At 39.8% G+C, this 21,464-nt stretch overlaps 1 protein-coding gene across 1 annotated transcript in view; it reads right to left on the bottom strand.

Moving 5' to 3' along the window:
• BAZ1B (bromodomain adjacent to zinc finger domain 1B) overlaps nucleotides 1–17,740 on the bottom strand; it is a 32,402-nt gene extending 14,662 nt beyond the window's left edge. The window contains exons 1-9 of the mRNA XM_070932126.1: nucleotides 17,455–17,740; nucleotides 10,769–10,885; nucleotides 9,398–9,542; nucleotides 8,270–8,471; nucleotides 7,198–7,319; nucleotides 6,701–6,898; nucleotides 3,295–4,960; nucleotides 1,688–1,826; nucleotides 540–697 (exon numbers count right to left, since the gene is read on the bottom strand). Of these exons, the coding sequence (XP_070788227.1) occupies nucleotides 540–697; nucleotides 1,688–1,826; nucleotides 3,295–4,960; nucleotides 6,701–6,898; nucleotides 7,198–7,319; nucleotides 8,270–8,471; nucleotides 9,398–9,542; nucleotides 10,769–10,885; nucleotides 17,455–17,570 (2,863 nt within the window). The 5' untranslated portion in view covers nucleotides 17,571–17,740. The remainder of the gene's footprint in view (nucleotides 1–539; nucleotides 698–1,687; nucleotides 1,827–3,294; nucleotides 4,961–6,700; nucleotides 6,899–7,197; nucleotides 7,320–8,269; nucleotides 8,472–9,397; nucleotides 9,543–10,768; nucleotides 10,886–17,454) is intronic.
• Nucleotides 17,741–21,464: the final 3,724 nt, after the last annotated feature.

Below are 21,464 nucleotides of genomic sequence, written 5' to 3'. Positions count from 1 at the left end.
AGAAATGGTGCAAAATTGGGAGTCTTATTTATCAGAGACAGTATACCTGCATTTCACAAGATACTGTACTGTGATTTCTACAGGGCAATCTGGCTTGCTTTTTTGGGTAGGAGATAACAGACTGCAACATGATTTATTTCAGCATTTTATCTGAATTCCCTGGATTATAGCACTTTTTTTCCATATAAATTCTACCGTAAAGATAAACTGACTGAACGAAAAGATCCTAATGAAAAGCATTATCTAGAGAAAAACATTTAATGAGTGATTATTTTAAAGAATATAGCAGTTGTTGAATATTAAATGTAAATACTTAATATTTGTAACGTAAATACAATATATAGTATCTATGTAGCTGAATGAAAAGGTTTAATTTCTAGTGATACGAACATGGTTCCACCAAAATTGACTAACCCAAAAGACAGACAAATCTGGGCTAGCATCACCAGTCTAATAAAAGGATTTCATATTTGATATTCACAACACTTCAGACATTTCACTTGTTTCCCCTATACAAGATGTGAAGTAAACAAGCTTACCTTGCTGGTAATCTTCCTCCTCCTCTTCTTCTTCTTCCTCCTCCTCCTCCTCTTCTTCCTCCTCCTCATTTGGAGGTGTAAAACTATAATCTATACCATCATGCACCCACCCCTTCTCTATGAATAAGCCAGGAACTTCATCGGAGAAGAGCCAATACCTAAAATAAAGAGATATTAGATGTGAGGGAGCAAAGCAGTTTTCTACATCCAACCCTCAGAAACCGGTCCAATTGCTATGCCAGTAAACACTCCTGGCTGCTCAAAGTGGAAAGCAAAGTTTAACTACCTAACACTCTTAATGAAGAAAAATAGGAGTACTTCAAACTTCCTAGAAAGCCAATGTGGCGCAGCAGCTAAGATACTGAGCTAATCCAGGGGAAAGAGGGAAATGGGACAAAAATCAAGCCCAGCTTCAACCATAGAAACTCTGCTTTCACTTCAATGTATGCTATAGGGCCCATATTGAATGCCATATATGCCCATATAGGGGGCAATAGGCTGACTCTGTAAACCGCTTAGAGAGGGCTGTAAAGCACTATGAAGTGGTATATAAATCTAAGTACTATTGTTATATTGAAGAAAAAAATGGTGGTACAAGTGCTACTTTGAACTCTTTGAGGAAGGGGGGGTATAGGTCTGCTATATTCATGTGTAGCAATAAGTAATAAGACAGGTGAAATGCAGCTGAAATGCATGTAAATAAAACAAAAGAGCTTGCAGTAAAGTGACTCAGGATCAAATAAGCAGGAAATGTGAGTAAAAGTAGAAGCATGAGGGAAATGGGGCCACAGGGAAGTGAAGTAATTAGGAAGTAACAAAATGTTGCCTTGATAGTTGGGAGAGGATAAGATTTCCATAGACTTCCTGAACAGTAAGGAAAGAAACACAGTTACAGAGAATGATACAGTATGGTGGAGATATCTGAGCAGGCAAGCTCTGTGTATTATTAAGATGCAGCTATCTGTGCCCTATAATTGTGATTACATGAGCAAATCAGGTCCTTCATCTAGTGTTAATAAAAGCGATATGAGACGAGTAATCAACACTTAGAGGAAGGACTTGTCTAAAACCAGTTCCTGGCATCTTCAATTAAGCCCTGATATAGGGAATTTTCCCACAGTCCTCATCATCCACAAAGATATTCCTACCTGTTGTGATTACGGTCTGTGCCTATTGGTGTCCTGCGCATGACCAGCTTTGCTTTGGCAATGCCATCTTGAAAGGCTTTTTCCGCTGCAGCTTTATGCTTGCGAACTCTTTCCTCCTCTGCTTCTTTTTCAAGTTTTACTAGCAGAGCAGCAGAAAAAACTATATTAATTCCCCACAGCATTAAACTCGTTTAATTTTTTCTTAAACTGAATACTTAGTTCCGACCACTGCAGTGTCCCTGCCTGATTATCATTTCTGACATTCCCTACTGGCTTCTCATAAGCAAAGTCAATGGGAAACCAGAAGGAAGTCAGAAGTTGGGGTCAAATGAGGTCCTCACTTAACAATGGTAACTGGGGAGTGCCAGAATTGCTGTCGTACGTCAGTGCAGTCATGTGACATCATGCTTTACGACCAATTCTGGTTCCAATTGCCACTGTAAGCGAAGGACGGCCTGTAAGCAAGGCAAATACAGAATTTCTCATTCTGATATTAAAAACATGCTATATAATTTTTCCTAGGAATTCATTTATACATTTATTTGCCAGGTATCCACTGAGATACCAAGCAATGCAACTGCAAGTTTGGCCCAGATGAGTAGCTGTTATATTTATAGGTAAAGGTAAAGGTAAAGGTTCCCCTTGCACATGTGCTAGTCGTCCCTGACTCTAGGGGGCAGTGCTCATCTCCGTTTCAAAGCCGAAGAGCCACCGCTGTCCAAAGACGTCTCCGTGGTCATGTGGCTGGCATGACTAAATGCCAAAGGTGTACGGAATGTTGTTACCTTCCCACCAAAGGTGCTCCCTATTTTTTCTACTTCCATTTTTTATGTACTTTCAAACGGCTAGATTGGCAGGAGCTGGGACAAGTAATGGGAGCTCACCCTGTTATGCAATACTAGGAATTCGAACCGCTGAACTGCCGACCTTACGATTGACAAGCTCAGCGTCTTAGCCACTGAGCCACCATGTCCCATGTTATATTTATACTGTTATTTATATTTATACTGAAGGAAAAAAAAATCCCAAAGGCTCCCTCAAATTGCTATTGATTCCCAGTGATTACATAGAAGTTCTTGGCAAAAATGTAGACATGCCAGTGCCTTGAGTTTTCACAGGCTAGTCTATCTAGGGATTTCCAGATAGTCTCCCATCTAACTAGCAGTTCCAATCTGCTCAGGATTTGAGCTTAGTAACTGCTAAAGAAATTGGCAAAAGATAGCATCAGACTACGCAATATTCCATTCCTTCAATATTTTCCGAGAGATGGCACTGAGACTACCCTTCTGAATTAAAATGGATTGATAGCCCCCTGTAACATCGATATCCAAACTAATTGTTAACTATAAGTTATTCCTGGCCCAGATAGCTTTTATGGACTCAGATGAATATCTGAATAAATATTTCAAATCTTCCTGTTCCTCTATCAAATTTAGCACAGGTATGCACAAAGACAAAAGCAGCAGATGTGTTTATTTGTCAACAAACATCCTTTCTCTACAGTAAGTTGGAGATTAGAGTCCTTTGCCTGGCAGTTATGGATGTTAGCAGCCCAATGGAAACTTTAAATCCTCCCACCACAACAAAAAAGCTACTCTTTTAATTACCTCGCATTTCCATTTCCTGCTGCTCTTTCTCTTTCTTGGCCTGAATTGCCATAAGCCTCCTGCTTTTAACTGTGCTGATCATGTCTTCTGCTTCTATATCCATACGTTGCTCTGATTTGACTGTTTTCTCTGGTTCCCCTTTCTTCTTTTCGCCCTTCCCCAAACCATTTTCCTCTTTGCCATTCTCTTTGTTCTTGGCCACCATCTCTTTCCGTTTTTGCTTTTCTGCCCTCTTCTTATCATTCTCCTCTTTCAGCATTGCCAGCCGTTCCTTCCACAATTCAGCTGACATCTGCTGCTTTGCTTCCACGTGATCCTGCACTGAATAGGTCATCAAAATCCGATGGCAAAGAGCTGTGAGGATTTGCAGTTTCTCCTCGGGGGTCAGCTCAAAAAACTCCGTTACCTCCAATTTCTCCAAGAATTCATCCTGTACTTCATTGTCTTCAAAAGCTGCCAAGTCTTTGTTCTCTTCTGCATTGTCCGAAGCCTCGCTTTCCTCCTGTATATCTGACTTGCGCAGACAAAGGCGAACTAATTCAGAAACAGAGTGCAAAGTGAGGGGAATCTCAGACAGTTTCATCCCCAGCTCCAAGTAGTCTTCTGCAATCTCGTCTTGTAGCAAAGTCTGGAGAAGAATGACCAAAATTCTGTTCAAATAGAGAAAACCCCCTTTTTCAGCACAAAGAGCTTCCATAAGAGAAACAGCAGTGATGGGATACTGAGCATCTGGAAGCAGTAGCCCTGAGTAACAACTCAGAAACTCCACAACCATAGCCACATCCCCAAAGAGGGTATTAGGGAGTCCTTCCGGAGTATCCACCAGCTTAAAAGTAGGCATGTTGTTGCTTTTGATATCCTGGTCCTCATATCGCTTCTGCTTCTCTAGCCTCTCCATCATTTCTTTTTCCCGACGCTCTTTGGCTTTCTCCTTCAGCTTCTCCTTCAGCTTCTCACGTTTCTTCTTCATGTATTCTTTGCGCTGATCCTCTGTCATGGAAGCCCAGTTTTTCCGGTGCTCTAGTAGTTCATAACGCTTTTGCACTATGCCTCGCAGCTCCTCAGGAAGACGAGCACGATCCTCACTGGATAGCAACCGAGCAGTTTTTGAAATTATGCAGGAAAGGGCACTCTTCTTGTCCTCTCGGTCTTTGTTCTCTCTATAATAAGCAATGAGGTGAAGTGCAGCAGGTGGAAGATGTTTTGGAGGTTTATTGGAAGACCTGGGACTTCCAGCTGAACTTCTTGGTGTTTTTTGGACTTTAGAAGTACCTTTAGTCATGTCTAGAAGTGTCATCTGTTTCATTTTCATCTTGGAATCTTTTTTGGGAGATCTAGATTTTCCAGATTTCTGCCCATTCAACACCTTTTTATTTTTCTGTTTTGGATCCAATGATTTCCCAAGCCTCTTCTTATTGAAAGTACCAAGTTTTCCAGGTGCCATAATATTCATCATCTCCTCCAGATCCTCTGTAGATAATTTTGGGGTTTTGAAGTTCTTAATTTTCAGCGGGCAGCCCACAATTGTTTTATTTAAATGCACACTACACCAAAGTGAAGGATTCAGTCCCTGTGCTGTGGAAGAACCATCTGATTTGGGCTTCTTAGGTTTCCTATCAGGTGATGAAGTGCTCTTCCTTTTTGTTGAAGGATTGAGAGTCAAATACTAGAATCAAAGCAATGCAAAATGTAAATTATCTGCATTTAAAATTGAATGTGGATTTTGCTTGCACTAGGGAGAATCTACCCCAAATGTGCATAAGCCAAAATACAAAATAAACAGAGAGCTCTTAACTGACTACACCATATACCTTCTCTATAAACATTCAATAGCAAAGAAATCTACTAGTTCTCCAATTGTTTCAGATGGAAGGCCCTTTGAAATGTTTTATCAAAAGTCCTTTGAAACTTTGGTACATCCTAGTCTATTCTTACAAAAAATTAAATACGAATTGCTAAATGACATTTTCAGAAATTTCTACAATCTGAGCCTTAGAATGAATGGAAGGACCATTCTATCTTGCTGAAGGAGTTGGGCCTCCCACTTATTTTTAACACTAAAAAACAATGGTCCATTCTGTAGCAAGACATCCAGGCAGTAGCTCAAGACTTGTGGGATGCTACAAAATTCAGACAGTTTGCTGTTGAATCAGAACATCATTAAGAGGGCCTTTCTATAGAAAGGGGAACATTGAGATTTCTGAATTATGAGCTTGATTTCTCCCCTGCAAGAATATGGCAACACAAGAACCTCAAACATGGAGCTCATTAGACATAATGTACTCAAGTCTCCCTACCTTCATGCCTTAAAACTTTTACTTCAAAATTATGTGGGAAATATACATATTTCAAAATATTATATCAGGTACCAGCAATAGTTTTAATTCCCAGAACACATCAAGACTTCATATTCTTAAAAAGAAAAATGGTTAACTGTTACCTACTACATATTTTATTCTGAAACATATCCTAACACTCAACATGAAGTCAAGGATGGAAGGAATATCTGTGAGCTAAAGGTAATGGATAGGAAGAAATGTGAATAGTGCTTGCTGTTCCTTTACTTTTACTTTTCCCCGCTTTGATTTGTGCTGCAGGAAACTGGGATATTTAGTAATGGTTTGAGATTAAAATTAATGTCAGAGAGATGTGAATTTTCAAAATATAAGCTCAACAAAATAACTGAAACTTTGATTTCCACCTCTATGTTGAATTTAAGGTTTCTTGAACAAATTAACTATGTTTCATTGTTGGGTATACAGGTAGTCATCAACTTACGACCATTCATTTAGTGACTGTTCAAAGTTACAACAGTGATGAAAAAAGTCACTTGCAAGCAGTCCTACACTTATAAGTATCACAGTATCCTATGTGATGAAAATTCAGGCATTTGGCAACAACAGCTGCACTATTCTAGAGTCACGTGATCACTATTTGCAACTTTCCCAGCGGGCTTCCAACAAACAAAGTGAATGAGGGAGGCCAGATTCCTTAACAATCTCAGTAAAAAGGTCATAAATTCATTTAATGATTGCACTGCTTAGCAATGGAAATTCCAGCCCCAATTGTGATTGTTGAGGACTGCCTGTATCTGTATAGGAGTCATTAGACAAAGTGTCCAACCCCGCATCCTAACCAATTCTGGCATAACATATTCTTTAAATTCCAAATGTGTTCATCAACAAGGTTAAGCATCCCAGGATAAGATGATGAATATATATTTCAAAATCATTATTTCAGCACCTAATGACAAACAGTGGCAGACTCTTTTGAAAAAGGACAGAAGGAGGTAAATTTCACTCTGATATTGCCTTATTTTCAATGGCCCAAGAATAAATATCCATGTGAAAATGACTCCTATTTTTCATCATCACACAACTCAGACAGATCTTGCCTTATTTCTCACTTTATGTGGGTCAAGCAAGAAGTCACTGAACTTGCTGGGAAGGGAATACTTCTTCACCAACTCATCTTCAACTACCCAGGGGGCATTCTCGCCTGTTCCAGCGCGAAGTGCATTATGACGAATGAAATATCGCAGAATCTCTTTGTTGGGTGGCCGTTCTGTTCGAATCAAGCTGTCTGCTGGCACATTGTTAATGATCTTGAAAGATAAAAAGAAATGTTTCAGACAGGGTTTTTAACTGATGGTACAGAAACAATAAATAATAGTTTAGAGCAGATCCCAGTAAGTCACTGAAAGTTTAATACTTATTTTAAATGATACATATATTGTAATAATAGAAATTTTGTAAGCATATAGGTATACTAACTATATGTATATGTGTATATGTATACACACACAAAACTATATTTAAGTATAGTTTATGATAGTTATGTTAACTGCTTCTTAAAATGTTGAGACAGGAGTGACTAACATTTAAAATTTAACAATCTACTCACCTTGTCTTCATTCTGCAACTTGACATCATATTTGTGTGGTAAGAATTTTGGAGGAACCCATTTCCTTTCTTCTTTTTTCAGAGAAGTAGGAAGCTTCCGAGGAGATCGGCGTGCCCGGTCACCTGGCCAACAAAGAAAGCAAGCAAAAACATTAGTTCTGTGCTTTAACATTTTTATGTGTGTGCCTGTACCACTGTGTTTTAGAAAAATACTTTCACTACTGCTGCTGTAAATGTAAAGATTATTAATATGTTAGATTAGGTGCCCCAACCTCTGGGCCTTGGACCACTAGTAGGCCATGATCAGTTTGCAACCAGGCTGCTGAAACAGCGGGCAAGCGCACACATATCCTCACTTGCATGATCAGAGGGCAAGCACGCATGTCCACACTTCATTTGCATGAGCGGTGGTTGCGCATGCACACCGCTCAGCCACATGGAGCTGAGCGCACTTTCCACCTACTCACACAGAACCATCTCCCCACCCCACCCCACCCCTCCGGTCCACAAAGCCAGAAAGGTTGGAGAACTCTGCATTACATCATTAAACTGTGGTTTGAAAGTGTATCCTGTGTATGCTCTTGAGTGATATTGACACTGAGCTTTGAGATAGTGTACATTTAAAAATCTTTTCTACAGGACAAACATTTCAAACTTTATTTTACTGATGCACAGGCAACTCAAAAATGTTCAGGCAGTGCTGAATAGAACATTGCCTTTTATGTTCAGAATTCAAACCAAGCACTTTTTCTATTTCCTGCATAACTGTACACAGATGAAGTTACTGCTTATCATAAACACACATGACTATAAAAAGTACATGCTTAACAGCAAGTAGTAAGTAACATGTGTAATGCTGCTGGATCAGCACACTTTTATTTATTAGATTTTTGTCCTGCCATTACTTTATAAGTAACTCAAGGCAGCAAATGAATATATTTTGAGAACAGTGATTCTCTCCAGATCAAGACTGCTTTTAGCAGTCATCTATTGGCCATACATGCAATTTTGCAGTTTACTCCTAAATAAGACTTAAAGCTGGTTCCTTTCATTTCAGGCCATGGCTTACTTACTCAGACTCTCTCTTCTGCTATCATCTTCTTTCAATGCTAGCTCCTTTTGATTTTCCTGTACAACCTGGCTGGTATTCTCTTTGTCACTGGATGGGGAGTTGCAGGCTGCATCTGTTTTCTTCTCAGTAGCCTCCTCTTCTGCTACTTTCTCCAATGGATGTATTTTTACAACCTTGACCCGTAGTACTTTCTCTTTTCCAACCTGAAAAAAAGCAATTTAGAACGAGGCAGAGAATTATTTTCCGCAGGTGGGAGCGTCATGTCTGAAGGTAGACTATCTTTAGCAACACCAAGTTTTACATGTGACAACCTTTTTAAGACATAGCTGCACTTTGGGGCTTACAGAGACCTTAGGTGATGTGATTGGTTATGTGAGAGAAACGCTTTGAACTATTGCTAATCCTTCAGTATTTTGATTTTCCATGTATTCACAGTTTCGTCTAAGTTATATTCATAGATTTCATAGAAATCCTGGTAAGCAATACACAAAACAGTGTACTAGGTCATGTCCCCACACTGAGTCAGTATTAATTATCTTTATTGAAAAAAAATATGAATTCCTAGGACAGTCCAATGAAAATCAGATGTTAATCTGATGGGTCTTCAATATCGATTGTCACCAATGCAGCCTGCCTGTAATGACACAGGTTTATGAAGTGAAACATCTCTTCTTCATCAAGAGATCCCTATGTGTCTCTAAAATGATTGTGAAGCTGGAAAGAGCTATAAAACCAATACCTAATGATAACCTTCCCTGAAAAATGAGAAAGGTAATCACAATTAGAAGAAATTGGCAATTTTAAGGGGATTAAACTTTTGCAAGCTTAAGGCATCCATTCAATCCCTTCAATGCGCTGTCTGTAAAATGTGCCAAAATGTTTGCCTCAGGATTCTAAGAGACTCTAAAGGCCACAAAAGGATGCTTAGAGTTCTAGGGCAAGATTGGTCATAGGTTCATCTATTGCTTATCCCGTCAGGAACTCACCATACCCTCCTTTAAAAAAAAAAAATGAAGACCGTCATGTCTAAAATGGAAATCAGTTATGTTAGGGTTAGAGCAACTATCACATTTCTGATGTGGCATCATTATTTCCACAACTGTTTCTGAGAGATAAACCTGGTCCTTACCTCAAAATCACACTCTTCATCAACAGCAAATTTTGTCATAATCTCCAGCCAGGAAGTGTCCACCAGTTTTTCTAAAGAGATTGTATTATGGTGAACCATTTCCAGAACAAGTTTTTCATACCAGACTGGAAATTCCTCTTTCAAACTGAAAAGATAAATAGAAAATGATATAGCATAATTATGATTAAAATAGCAATTTAAAGAATCAACTTCAACTAGAGAAATTGAAACATTTAAGAGACAATTCACAAAACTGCTACTATGACTTGCCTACAAATATGATTGTATCAATAGTCTTACCTTAATCCCCCTTTACTTAAAAGCATTTAGTTAGGATTTAAGCATATCTCTAATTTGAGTGAATAGACATTAGGAAATTGTATATTACTGAAATTAATTAAGCAAGCATGACCCCCTGCACTGACTATATAAGGATAGAACATTGCAGACTGTTGGAAAATTGGGAGGATGGATACATATTTCTGCACATTTGCAAAATGATAGACATCAGAATTGGGTAACAAAATCTGTTTACCATCAATAAGACCCAGTTTGATCTAGTGGTTAAGGCACTAGATTAGAAACCAAGAACATTTTAAGTACTAGTTAAACATGAAAATCAAGTGGGTGACTTTACGTCAGTCACTTTCTCTCAGCACAATCCACCTCACAGGGTTACTGTTTTAGGGGAAATAGGAGGAGGAAGTATAAGGTATCTTCACTACTTTGAATTACTTCTGTATTGAATTTCTGGTCTGTCTTTACAACTGCAAATATGTGAAATCACAGATAATAAGGCCATCTCATATTTGATTTCTCTCTACATAATTTTTGAGGGGGCAACATTCCTACTACATACCAGCAATATGACTTATATTCAACATGTCATCAAAATACTAGTAATTTTTGCCTGAAACCCTGATTCCCACTGGAAAAATGCCTTAAACCAATATACAACTGTAGTATACTAAAAATGCACTGGTTAGCATGAATGCATGATTCACTGCCAGAAAGTTTTTGGATTTTATACATATAATGGATTACATTCTGTATTTTTATGCAGCACATAAATATTTGTTTTCAATTATGCTATTTAATTAGATCATTTTTTTTTTGAGAAAGGCCAGTGAGAACTGCAAGGTACAAAGTGTAATGAGGATAAAAAAATCAGTCAGGCAATACCCAATCAGAAATATTTTCTTTAGAGTTTAGATATCCTTGCTTATGTAGCTGAAGAAAAGCTTTCTCTTTTCTTGAGACATGACTCATTCCAAGTATTTTCACAGGAAGCTCATTATTTGTCAAAAGTCCCCCCCCCTTCATGCTTTAGGTTCTGTCCCTAAAAGCAAAAGCATTTGCATTGCTACTTACAGCTCAGCAACTTCCTGTTCCTCTTCCCAGGCTTCTTTGTGTGTCAGTTGACTACTCCCGGTACTTTTACAGGTCCATATTCGTTGGTTATATTTCTCTAGCCGTGCTTCATACTCTCTGAAGGAGCAACAGCTCAGGAAAATAAGGTGCACTTAGTTTTTAAACTATTGGATTAAATCATCATTTTTTGTCATTTACACATAGACTCATTGACACATTATGATAAACAGTTACTAAATCAAGGTTTTATAATGATTAATATTTTAACATCTGAATAATTTAACTATAATCCTTGGATTGGGCATCATGCATAATTCTCTCCTTAGTACTATTTTTTTGTTTCATAATGTAAAAGGGGCTGCACATATAGTACCACTGTTCATCTTACTCATACTCAGGTTTATGAAGTCAGGATTTCATCGTCATGAGAAAACACGGCCTTAGTAGCATGAATTTTGTATTTTAATATGCATTTTACTAATATTTTCTAAATACATTTCTAAAACACATTTCATATACCAATAAATACTGTCCCGAATCAGATATCTTAGTCAAAAGATCTTTTAAATTACAAAGGATCAACTTTTCAGAAAATATATGCAGCCACAGCTAGCAGGTTGCTTCACATCCAGTTTACACCACAGAATGTTCTGTGTTTTAATTACTTACTTTCTTCATATATTTTAATTATTCAGTCATTTAAATCATAAAGGTATTTAAATGGTTGTCAACCATCAAACAAAATTGAAGCCATATTTTAATAGATATTTCCAACTGTACTTTGAAATTAAATAGTAGAAGCCACAGCAATTCCAGCTTGGACATCACAAAAAAATATGATCATCTTAAATTTGGAAATGGAAAGAGTAAATGGCCTGCTCGCTGCTCTCACAGTGCCTTGCGCAGCACATGTAAATTTATCACACTTCACAATGGGGTAGATGGCATCCCCTCCTCCTCCTGGAGCCCATTACGACACAGAGCATCGGCCGCAGCCGAGCCAGTGTCTCGGGGCGGAAAGTTGCGCGTCTCCCCAAGTGACCGAGGTGCGCGCAACACCAAGAAGCGCCTAAAGAAGCGCCCATGAGATGAGAGGCAAGTAAAGGGGCGCTTCCCTCCTGCTCTGGAATATGGAGTGTGTCACCATCCCCGCCAGGGGTGGGATTCCACCGGTTCGGGCGAACCGGTAGCTCTGACAATCAGCTAGGAGCTAACCAGTTCAGCCCGACAATCAGATGGGTCCACCCGCCTGCCCTATTTTCCTACCTTTATATTCTCAGCTGATTCGCACGGAAGAGCGGATTGCTGTGTGAATCAGCTGTGTTACTCATCCGAAGAAACCAGGAAGTGAAGATTTTTTCAAACTGTGCATGCGCGCACAGCGCACATCAGGCGCATGTGCAAATTGTGTAATCACCGAACTGGTTGTTTAACCAGGAGGATCCCACCACTGATCCCCGCCATTGCCCTTACCTTCTCAGGCCATGTGAAGAGTGACTGGGAGGGCGAGGGGTGGGGCCAGCCAGCTGGTAGGGAGCCACAGCCGCGGGACGAAAGAGCCACATGCGAAGAACAGGCATGCCCAACCCACGGTTCATAGGTCACAGGTGGCTCTGGACAGCTAATATAGGTACTCTCCTTAGCGTATGACAATAATTGAGCCCAAAATTTCTACTGCTAATTAAGGTAGTTGTTAAGTGAGTTTTGACCCATTTTATGACCTTTCTTGCTACAGTTAAGTGAATCACTGCAGTTATTAAATGAATCTGGTTTCCTCTTTGCTTGTCAGAAGGTAGTAAAAGGTGTGTAACTATCATAAATACATGCCGGTTGCCAAGCAGCCAAATTTAGATCATGTGATCACGGGATGCTGCAATGGTTGTGCAAAAAACATCCATAAATCACTTTTTTCAGTGGTTGTAACTTTGAGTGGTCATTAAAAGAATGGTTGTATATCAAGGACTAGTACTTTCTGGGTAGCAATTTATGTTTATGTTTACTTATATTGATGTATTTTAAGCCAATAAAATTGCATTGTGTAAATAGAAAAGTTCCTTAAATCTTAAGTTAAAGCCAACATTTCTGACAATTGAAGGCAGATACACTTTGTTTTCCATAGAAATTCTCCAGAGCCTAAACTCTTTATGCAAAATATGTAGTACACTTTCATTTGGGAGTAGTATATTCACCAATGTTCATTTTTTAATTAGGAATTTCAAAAGTGATAAATTTTACATAGAAAAGCTAAGGAATCACATGGCAATATGGGAACCAATATTAAATCTGTAGTAAAAACATTCCAAAAATACAATGCAATGATAATAAGGAACCAGGTGGCAATATAAAAAGGAAGAATTCACAGGAGATATTAGCATTATTTCCCATCAACATACAAATACATTCTACTTCCAACTTCCTAAAACTGACTCAGTGTGAAAAAGAGCATAAATGCTCAAAAATTTAGAAGGTTTACAGGGCTCGCTCTCCTTCAAATATTTATGTATCATTTAGCTTTAAAAAAATTATTCTTATAGACTTACAATAAAAAATGGGTGATTAATCCACTCTTCAATAAGTTTTTCTGCATTTGTTCAAAATCTAAGGCATATACAACCCTTTCTGCACACATCTGCAAAGAATAGACTGCACAATTCTGTCTCAATTCTTACACAATATCATAATCTCTAATAATTATCCTGCCCCCCCCCCCCGAACAGGACATCCCCTGATAATAAGCCCAATTGGGCTTTTGAGCGCATAGCAGTAAAGCCAAATGCTTATTTCAGGGTTCAAAAAAATATAAGGTCTTTTTTTCGGGGAAACATACCTATGGTATGGGTGTCAAATTTGTGATGTTACATTGTCATCATATCATGACGTATCACAACTCCCCCCCTTCACTAAACTGAAGGTGGGCGTGGCCAGTGCGTGATGCATCCGGCCCGCAGGCCACAAGTTTGACACCTCTAATCTATGGTATATCAAATCAACATCGCCCACATCACTCTTCTGTCTCATATCCTTCAATCATGTTCGAAGTTATGCACTGCTCCACACCAAGAGTGTGTGTAGATTCAAAAAGAGATTGTAGATAGAATCTGTCTTTTACTGTAGTTTCATAAAGGCTATTTATGCCCAATACAGCAAAAATACTCTCCACCTATCTGCAAAACATCCATCTTCAATCAACTTTAGGTTATTAGACTTCTTAATTTTCTTGACCCTGGTATAGAGACAATCTTACAAATAACCCAGCCCTGTGTAATGAATGGCTTTATAGCTAACAATCAGTACTGGAAGTAACACGGGTGTACTGAGGTGTGCCCAGAGCTGCTAATACCTCTGCATTAGACCATCTGACGCTTCTGAATACTCTTCAAAGGCAGCTCCGTATAGTCTGTTGCAATAATCCACTTGGGAGCGACCAAGACATGACTGACCATGAACAGGGTCTTCCAATCCAAAAAAGGATGCAATTTTTTCCTAATCTACCAATGTGCAAAAGCCCTCCTGCCTATGGCTGTACAGCACTGAGAAGCAGTATATATCTCTAAGTGCTATTGCTACTTGCTCTTTAAACCAGAGCTTCAAGTCAAGGAGAACCTTATTTATGCACTGGTTCTACAGGGGATAGTGCAACAACCTGCAGGTGCCAAGAAAAGGTATCAGCACTGCTTGGTTGGCCTGAGGCAGAGTTGTATAACTGAGTTTTATCAACATCAACTACACTTTTCCATCACAGTAAGCATTTAATGAAAAAGACTGCTGACAGTTAACATGATACCAATGAAATTTCTAAATGACCAAATACTGTCATCTTTTGCATATATAGTCACCAGGAGTAAATCCTGACACCTACCGGTAACTAAATTTTGGACAGTTGCAATTGAGGACATAACAGAACTAATTATCCAAAACTAGATTGTGGTAAATTGTGAACTCAAATTTAAGAGAAGTGTCAAAATGTTTCTCTTGTTCCCAAGTTTACTTTCTGCCTTTTTCAGGCAGATAGAATTTAAACATATTTCAGATTAGCATCTGTACTGTTTCCAATACCATACAATATCTATTAATATTAACAAGATTGCAAACAGAAAATTCAATAAATTATGCAAGTCCATTTTCTCTACCACTGAATCTCTAAAGGTTAAAGTATCTATCACAATATTATAAGTAGATTCGCTTTCAAAAATGCCTGGTGATCAGAAACGAGCCACGGCTGTTCTGACAGATGGGATAGAGGGAGAAAAGGTTTTGTTAAGAGGAAGGGGCTCTCTTGGGTATAAGACAAAGAAGAAACGCTGAAGGTGAAAAAACAAAGCATTGCCCCTTTAAGAACACTAAATGTAATTGCTTAGGCCTACACAAAAACTATCTCATTGAATTTTTTAAAGATAAAATATAAATTCATTTGCACAGAAATACCAGCAGTCTGTCCTGAAAATAAAGCAGTCTGAGATAAATTATAAATGATATCCACTAGACCTAATAAAAGATATTTCAAGTGCAGCCCACCTCCTTGACGATGTCACTTGCTTACAGACCAAGAACATCTTCAGTCTACCATATACAAAATGAGGTACATACCACAAGTACTATCATCCCGAATTACATATTAAACAGAATAGTAAAATGCTTGCTTGCTAATCAATTTTTACTTCAGAAAAATTGCTAAATGGTGTGCTTTGATGCAAACTGTCTAACCATTAAAAGTCTTAGATACCCAGGGTAAATCTATTTTAAAAGCATGCATAGTTATTGCAAAAAACTGTTAGAAATGGGAAAACTACGCAATAAAATCTACTTATTCATCAGAGAAGTGTTTGTTTACAGATTCTGTAAACAAACACTATAAACAAACTCTTTACAAACTTTGTAAACTAGACTATGTAAAGTCCAGTTCTTGGCTTCCTCATTATCCTTCAGCCAGGTTCTTGAATACATACAGGGTTGAAAAATATATTGGAATATAAACAAGAAAGGTCTTCCTTAGGCATCAGAAAATATGGCAAAGTTATACTGACAGCTGAAGTGGCCATATATAACAACTGCTTAGAAAACATACTATAGTATCACCACTTCATTTAGTTCTAAACAAACTTACATTTAATCTTTAATCACATGCTACAGTGAACACAGAACATGAAAGCAGTACTAACCTTCCTTTATCATCCAGAACTTCTAAAATATAGAAATGTAAACCTTTGGAAATTGGATACAAGAAGAGTTATTTTATCATCCGGGTTAAGTTGCTGTGTAGAGCCATCAAAGACAGGGATGTCAATGCCTGCTGTGATGGTAAGTTAATTTATGCACGTAACTCATCACAAAATATTAATAAGTACTATAATTATCCTTGAAGTGTCTTTCAATCAAGCGAATTCTAGGTTTTAATTATGGAAAGATAATTTCTGGTAAGCTCTCAAGTAAGACAAATTAGCAATACCGGGAGTCCTCGACTTACAACCATAATTGGGCACAAAATTTCTGTTAAGTGAGACATTTGTTAAGTGAGTTTTGCCCCATTTTACGACCTTTCTTGCCTCAGTTGTTAAGTGAATCACTGCAGTTGATAAGTTAGCAACCCGGTTGTTAAGTGAATCTGGCTTCCCCCTCGACTTTGCTTTCAGAAGGTAGCAAAAGGTGACCTCAGACCACCAGCAACTGTCATAAATATGAACCAGTTGCCCATCATCTGAATTCTGATCCCATGATCATGGTGATGCTGTAATAATTGTAAGTGTGAAAAGCGGTCATAAGTCACTTTTTTCAGTGCCGTTGTAACTTTGAACAATCACTGAACAAACTGTTGTAAGTCGAGGACTACCTGTATACATAGTAAAAAGTTTCTGTCCTATTTGAGCCTGTTGGTCAATTTGTTAAAATAGGCTAGAAAGTTGTCAAAAGAGACACGTGGTGGTGAACCTTTGCTGACTTGAGCCCTTTACTCCTATGATTCAGAGGCAGATCCTGTGTAGAGTAACATTCTACTTTTAGCAACCATTTAAGAGGCATCTACAAAACAGTCTTGCCCTGCTAAAGACCGAGACGCCTACCTAATGGTTTCCTGCCAGGGACAGCCCAAATGCCTCCAGAGACTACAAGCTTTACCCGAAAGTGAAAATCCTCCTCTTGGTATCCACACCCTTCTCAAGCTGGCCTTCAAAGTTAACTGCTCCCCAGCAGGCAAAAGCATCCAGTTCAAACTTAGGCAGTTAAATGAGTGTCACTTAGAACCTTTTCAGACCAAAAAAAAAAAAAAAAAGATCCCACCCTCCTCTCTTTCTTCCCAATCCGACAGTTATTGACATCCACAGATAAACTCCTTCTGCCGGCCCCGCTGCACTCTCAGCCTAGGGAGGGAAGTCGTCCTGCCCTGCTCCATCTTGCCTCCGAGAAGAAAAAGATGCCGAGAAAGGAGGGAGTGGGGGAGGGGAAAATAAAGAGGGGGGGAGAAAGGGAACAAAGAGAGTCAAGAAAGCAAACGAAGGCCCCCTCGGCCCTCCTACGTTTCCGATCCGAGTTAAGTCTCCAGGACAAGGGAAGAGAAGAGGAGCAACTCCTTCGCTGCCTCTCACCCATCCCCCCCCCACCCAAGAGCACCGTGACTGAAAAACAAAAAGTCCCCCCTCCCTCGCCGCCGTCGCCGCGCGCGCATAGTTCTCGCCACCGTCCAAATCGGATACTCGCTGGAGCGGAAGGCCTCCTGCGTGTGGGCAATGACGAAGCGCTCTCCCGGCGGCTCCCCCGTCGGCAGCGGCTTAGCCAGAGGGAAAGGCTTGCGGCCCAGCAGCGGCGCCATCACCGAGGCGAGGAAGAAGTCGGTCCTGAGGAACAGCGCTGGAAAAATGGCGGGAGAATCCCCCTCTTTGCTTCCTCGCAGGAGCGCGGGAGGGAGGGCGAAGCCGGCAAGCCCCTCAGCCTCTGTCGCTCGGCCCCCTCCCTTCTTCACGCTCTCTGTGCGCGCGCAAATCAAACCTCAACCCCCCCCACCTCTCTCCACACACCTCCGATATATCTATGTTTCTTTTTTAACACGGCCCACTTTTTTTTTCCTTTCGGTCCTCGTCTCTTTCCGCGGGCGGCGATTGGTTGATTGCTGAACATCGCACACCTTCATTGGCTAGCGAGGGCGACGCTCAAACAGGCGGTTTTTTGTTATTTTTTTTAAGGTTAGGTTGCGCTGCGCTCTCTGTTTCTCGCTCGCTCTCTCTCTCTCTCTCTCTCTCTCGCGCGCGCGGCCAAGAAAATAGAAAGGTCGCGTTATGTAAGCGCAAGAAAGGAGCGCGGCCCTCCCGCCGCCATTTTTGGTCGCTGTTATTATGTCCCGCCTTCTTCGGCCAATAGGAGCTTATCGCTTCGTCCGGGAATTGGGGAGGGGGGGAAAGCCCTCTCCGAAGGCTTTTGTCTGGACGCCTGAAATGCAGCCTTGCCTTAAAGGAGCAGCGCCCTTAGAAGTATTCATGAGGAATCATGGGGAATATGTCGAATTACTGTATTGTTTTCCGCACTCTGGAAGGAATGGATTCTTCGATGCAAACTCAGTTTGGCTTGTTTTCATTGGTTGAAGCCCAGATCCCAAATGTTAATTAAAACATAAAAAGTATTTGCAGAGTCTGAACCCCAAAACCTCCTCATGGTCAGCCATTCAGTTATGTCCCACTGTAGGAAGTTAGCACCCATCCCTTTCCTAGAAGAATGAAATATTTTAGGAAATATTAAAAAGGCAGAATATTATGTTTCCCTGTATGAGAAATGGAGAAGCATGTTTTAAAGACAAAGCAGGTCCCACCTTTTTGGGCCCCCCCACCCTTTATCAATGGGCCAGAGGCAGAAACTCAATTCCCTCCCATCTTTGTCAATGGTCCATCATCTGCAACACAATAGGACCCATTTAGCAACAGAAACACCACATGGCACCTGGGAAGATTACATCAGCCAGCAAGGCTAGCTAAGACCCCCACCCCCTGGGAGTCTGACAACCAATCAGGATACTCGTTATTGGCCCCAGGAATTTCAAAGTCAGAGAGGGCATAAAACCCGGGGACTTGTTGCGTCTCGCCCTTTTTCTGTTCAGGAACTCAAACCATGTGATCCTGTCCACCATTACACCATCTTTCCAAGCAGTCTTCATGTTTCCAGTGTCTTTTTCCCCACTTGGAGCTGAACCCAGAAAAATATTTCTTCTAACACCACCCTCGGCCATTCTATGGATCAGCGCTCTCCATACGGAGATAAGGAGGATCCAAGACCTCGGTGCCTTCCGCCATGCCCTTAAAACTTTCTTTTTTCAGCAAGCTGGGCTGGCTTAACATATTCTTTTTAATATTTTTTAATTTTTAATTGGTTTGTTATCTTAAATTTGGGGCCAAATTAATATATATCTTTTTAATTGTTTTTAATGTTTGTATTGTATGTTTTTATCTGGCTGTACACCACCCTGAGTCCCTCGGGAGAAGGTGCGGTATATAAATTCGAGATAAAATAAAAATAAAATAAATACTCCCTTCAGATCTGCCATGGCCATCCCAGTGACATCCTTTACAGTGTCTAGCCAACGTGTATTAGGGCGGCCCATTCTCATTTTTTCGTTGGTCATTCCCAGCATGAACTGGACTAATAGATCCCCTTTTCCAGGCCAGAGTCTTGTTAGCCAGCATAATAGGCTTATACTGTTCACTCACCTCCACCATAGTAAGGTTCTGTTAGGCTTTGGGGAAGGGAAGAGATATCTTAACTTGCATGATCTTAACTTGCATGATCAAAATAAAATCACCCATACACTGAAACAGTGAAAACAAATTTTCATATTAAAAGCCATTTTTAATTGGCCATTGCTGATTTCTTCCAAAGAAGCCAGTGATAAAAATTTAAATATGCATGGAGAAATTGAGAAAACAAGCAAATTTAGACTGGGAATTCATCATCATCATCATCATCAAATTTGTATGCTCCGACTTGGAAAAAGTGACTTACAACTTATCCGTGAAGTTACAAATGCTATACCATTCCTGTAGTCAAATGATTGTAACTTGGGCACTTGGAAACTGGCTCACATTTATGACAGTTGCAGTATCTTGCAATTTTTGACCTAAGGTGGCTTCTAACCAGCAAAGTCATTTGGGAAAGCTGGATTTGCTTAATAACCATGATGATTCACTTAATGACCACAGTAAAATGGTTGTAAAATTGTCACATGATGGCTCATTTAACAACTTCATGACTTAGCAACTGAAAATCTAGTTGTAATCATAAAGAGGAGAAATATTTGAATGCAGTTGTCCATATAGCTCTGTCATGTCACCCTGCGGTTAGCATGATTCCCTGAATTGAAATTCCAGTTCCACCCATTTTCTTTTCCTAGGAAAAGTTGCCATCAATTGCCATACAGAATGTGTATTGAGGCAGTGCTTGCGCATTAAGTCCTCAACTTACAATCACGATTGAACCCAAAATTTATGTTGTTAAATGAGAAATTTGAGTTTTGCCCCATTTTAAGACTTTTCTTGCCACATTTGTTAAGTAAATCACTGCAACTGTTAAATTAGTAACACAACTGTTAAGTGAATCTGCTCACTGTTAAGTGAATCTTTCCTCACTGACTTTGCTTGTGAGAAGGTCATAAAAGGTGATCACATGACTCTGGGACATTGCAACCATCATAAATTTGAGTCAGTTGTCAAGTATCTAACTGTAAATCACATTTATTTATATTTATTTGTCAAGCATGTATGAGAAAATAAGTATAAGTATAAACATAAGAAATGAGCATGAATAAATGGGAACAGTAGGACGGATGGTAGGCACGCTGGTGCGCTTATGCACGCCCCCTTAAAGGACCCCCTCCCTCTTAGGAATGGGATGAGGTCCATGGTAGACAGTTTAAGGTTGAAGCTGTGAGGGTTTGAGGATGTAACAATAGAGTCAGGTAGTGCATTCCAGGCATTGACCATTCTGTGGCTGAAGTTGTATTTTCTGCAATCAAGTTTAGAGCGGTTTACTACCGTGTTCCCCGAAAATAAGACCCTGTCTTATATTTTTTTGAACCCTGAAATAAATGCTTGGCCTTATTGCCATGCGCTCAAAAGCCCAATTGGGTTTTTTATCAGGGGATGTCTTATTTGGGGGGAAACAGGGTATGAGTTTTTATCTATTGTTTGCTCGTGTATTATTGTGGTTGAAGCTGAAGTAGTCATTGACAGGTAGAACGTTGTAGCAGACAATTTTGTGTACTAAGCTTAAGTCAGACCATAGGCGGTGTAGTTCTAGGTTGTCCAAGCTCAAAATTTCAAGCCTGGTGGCATAAGGTATTCTATTGTGAGAAGAGGAGTAGAATACTCTTCTCATGACTTGTTCAGTTGTATTAATGTCCGATATACAGTGTGGATTCCAAGTAGACGAGCTGTATTCAAGAATTGGTCTGGCAAAGGTTTTGTAACTTTGGTTTGCAATACAATGTTACCGGAGAAGAAGCTTTGCAAAATTAGCTTAACAACTCTTAATGCCTTTATGGCAATACTGTTACAGTGAGCTCTTGGGCTTAAATCTTTTGAAATGAATACTCCCAGACAGAGTGAGGGTCATCTACGAGGTCCTGTCCTCAGCTCGTAGGACCCCAGCTTGTATCTGGTGTTCTGGTTTTTGTTGCCAAGGTGTAAGCAGAGCATTTGTTGGTTGAGATTTGAAGTTGCCAATT

Source organism: Pituophis catenifer, unplaced genomic scaffold, assembly GCF_029215685.1.
Source record: "Pituophis catenifer annectens isolate HBS135680 unplaced genomic scaffold, rPitCat1.0.hap2 SCAF_1, whole genome shotgun sequence".
Taxonomy (NCBI): domain Eukaryota; kingdom Metazoa; phylum Chordata; class Lepidosauria; order Squamata; family Colubridae; genus Pituophis; species Pituophis catenifer.
The sequence above is the reverse complement of the archived record's forward strand: the minus strand, read 5'-3'. Positions and strand labels throughout refer to the sequence as shown.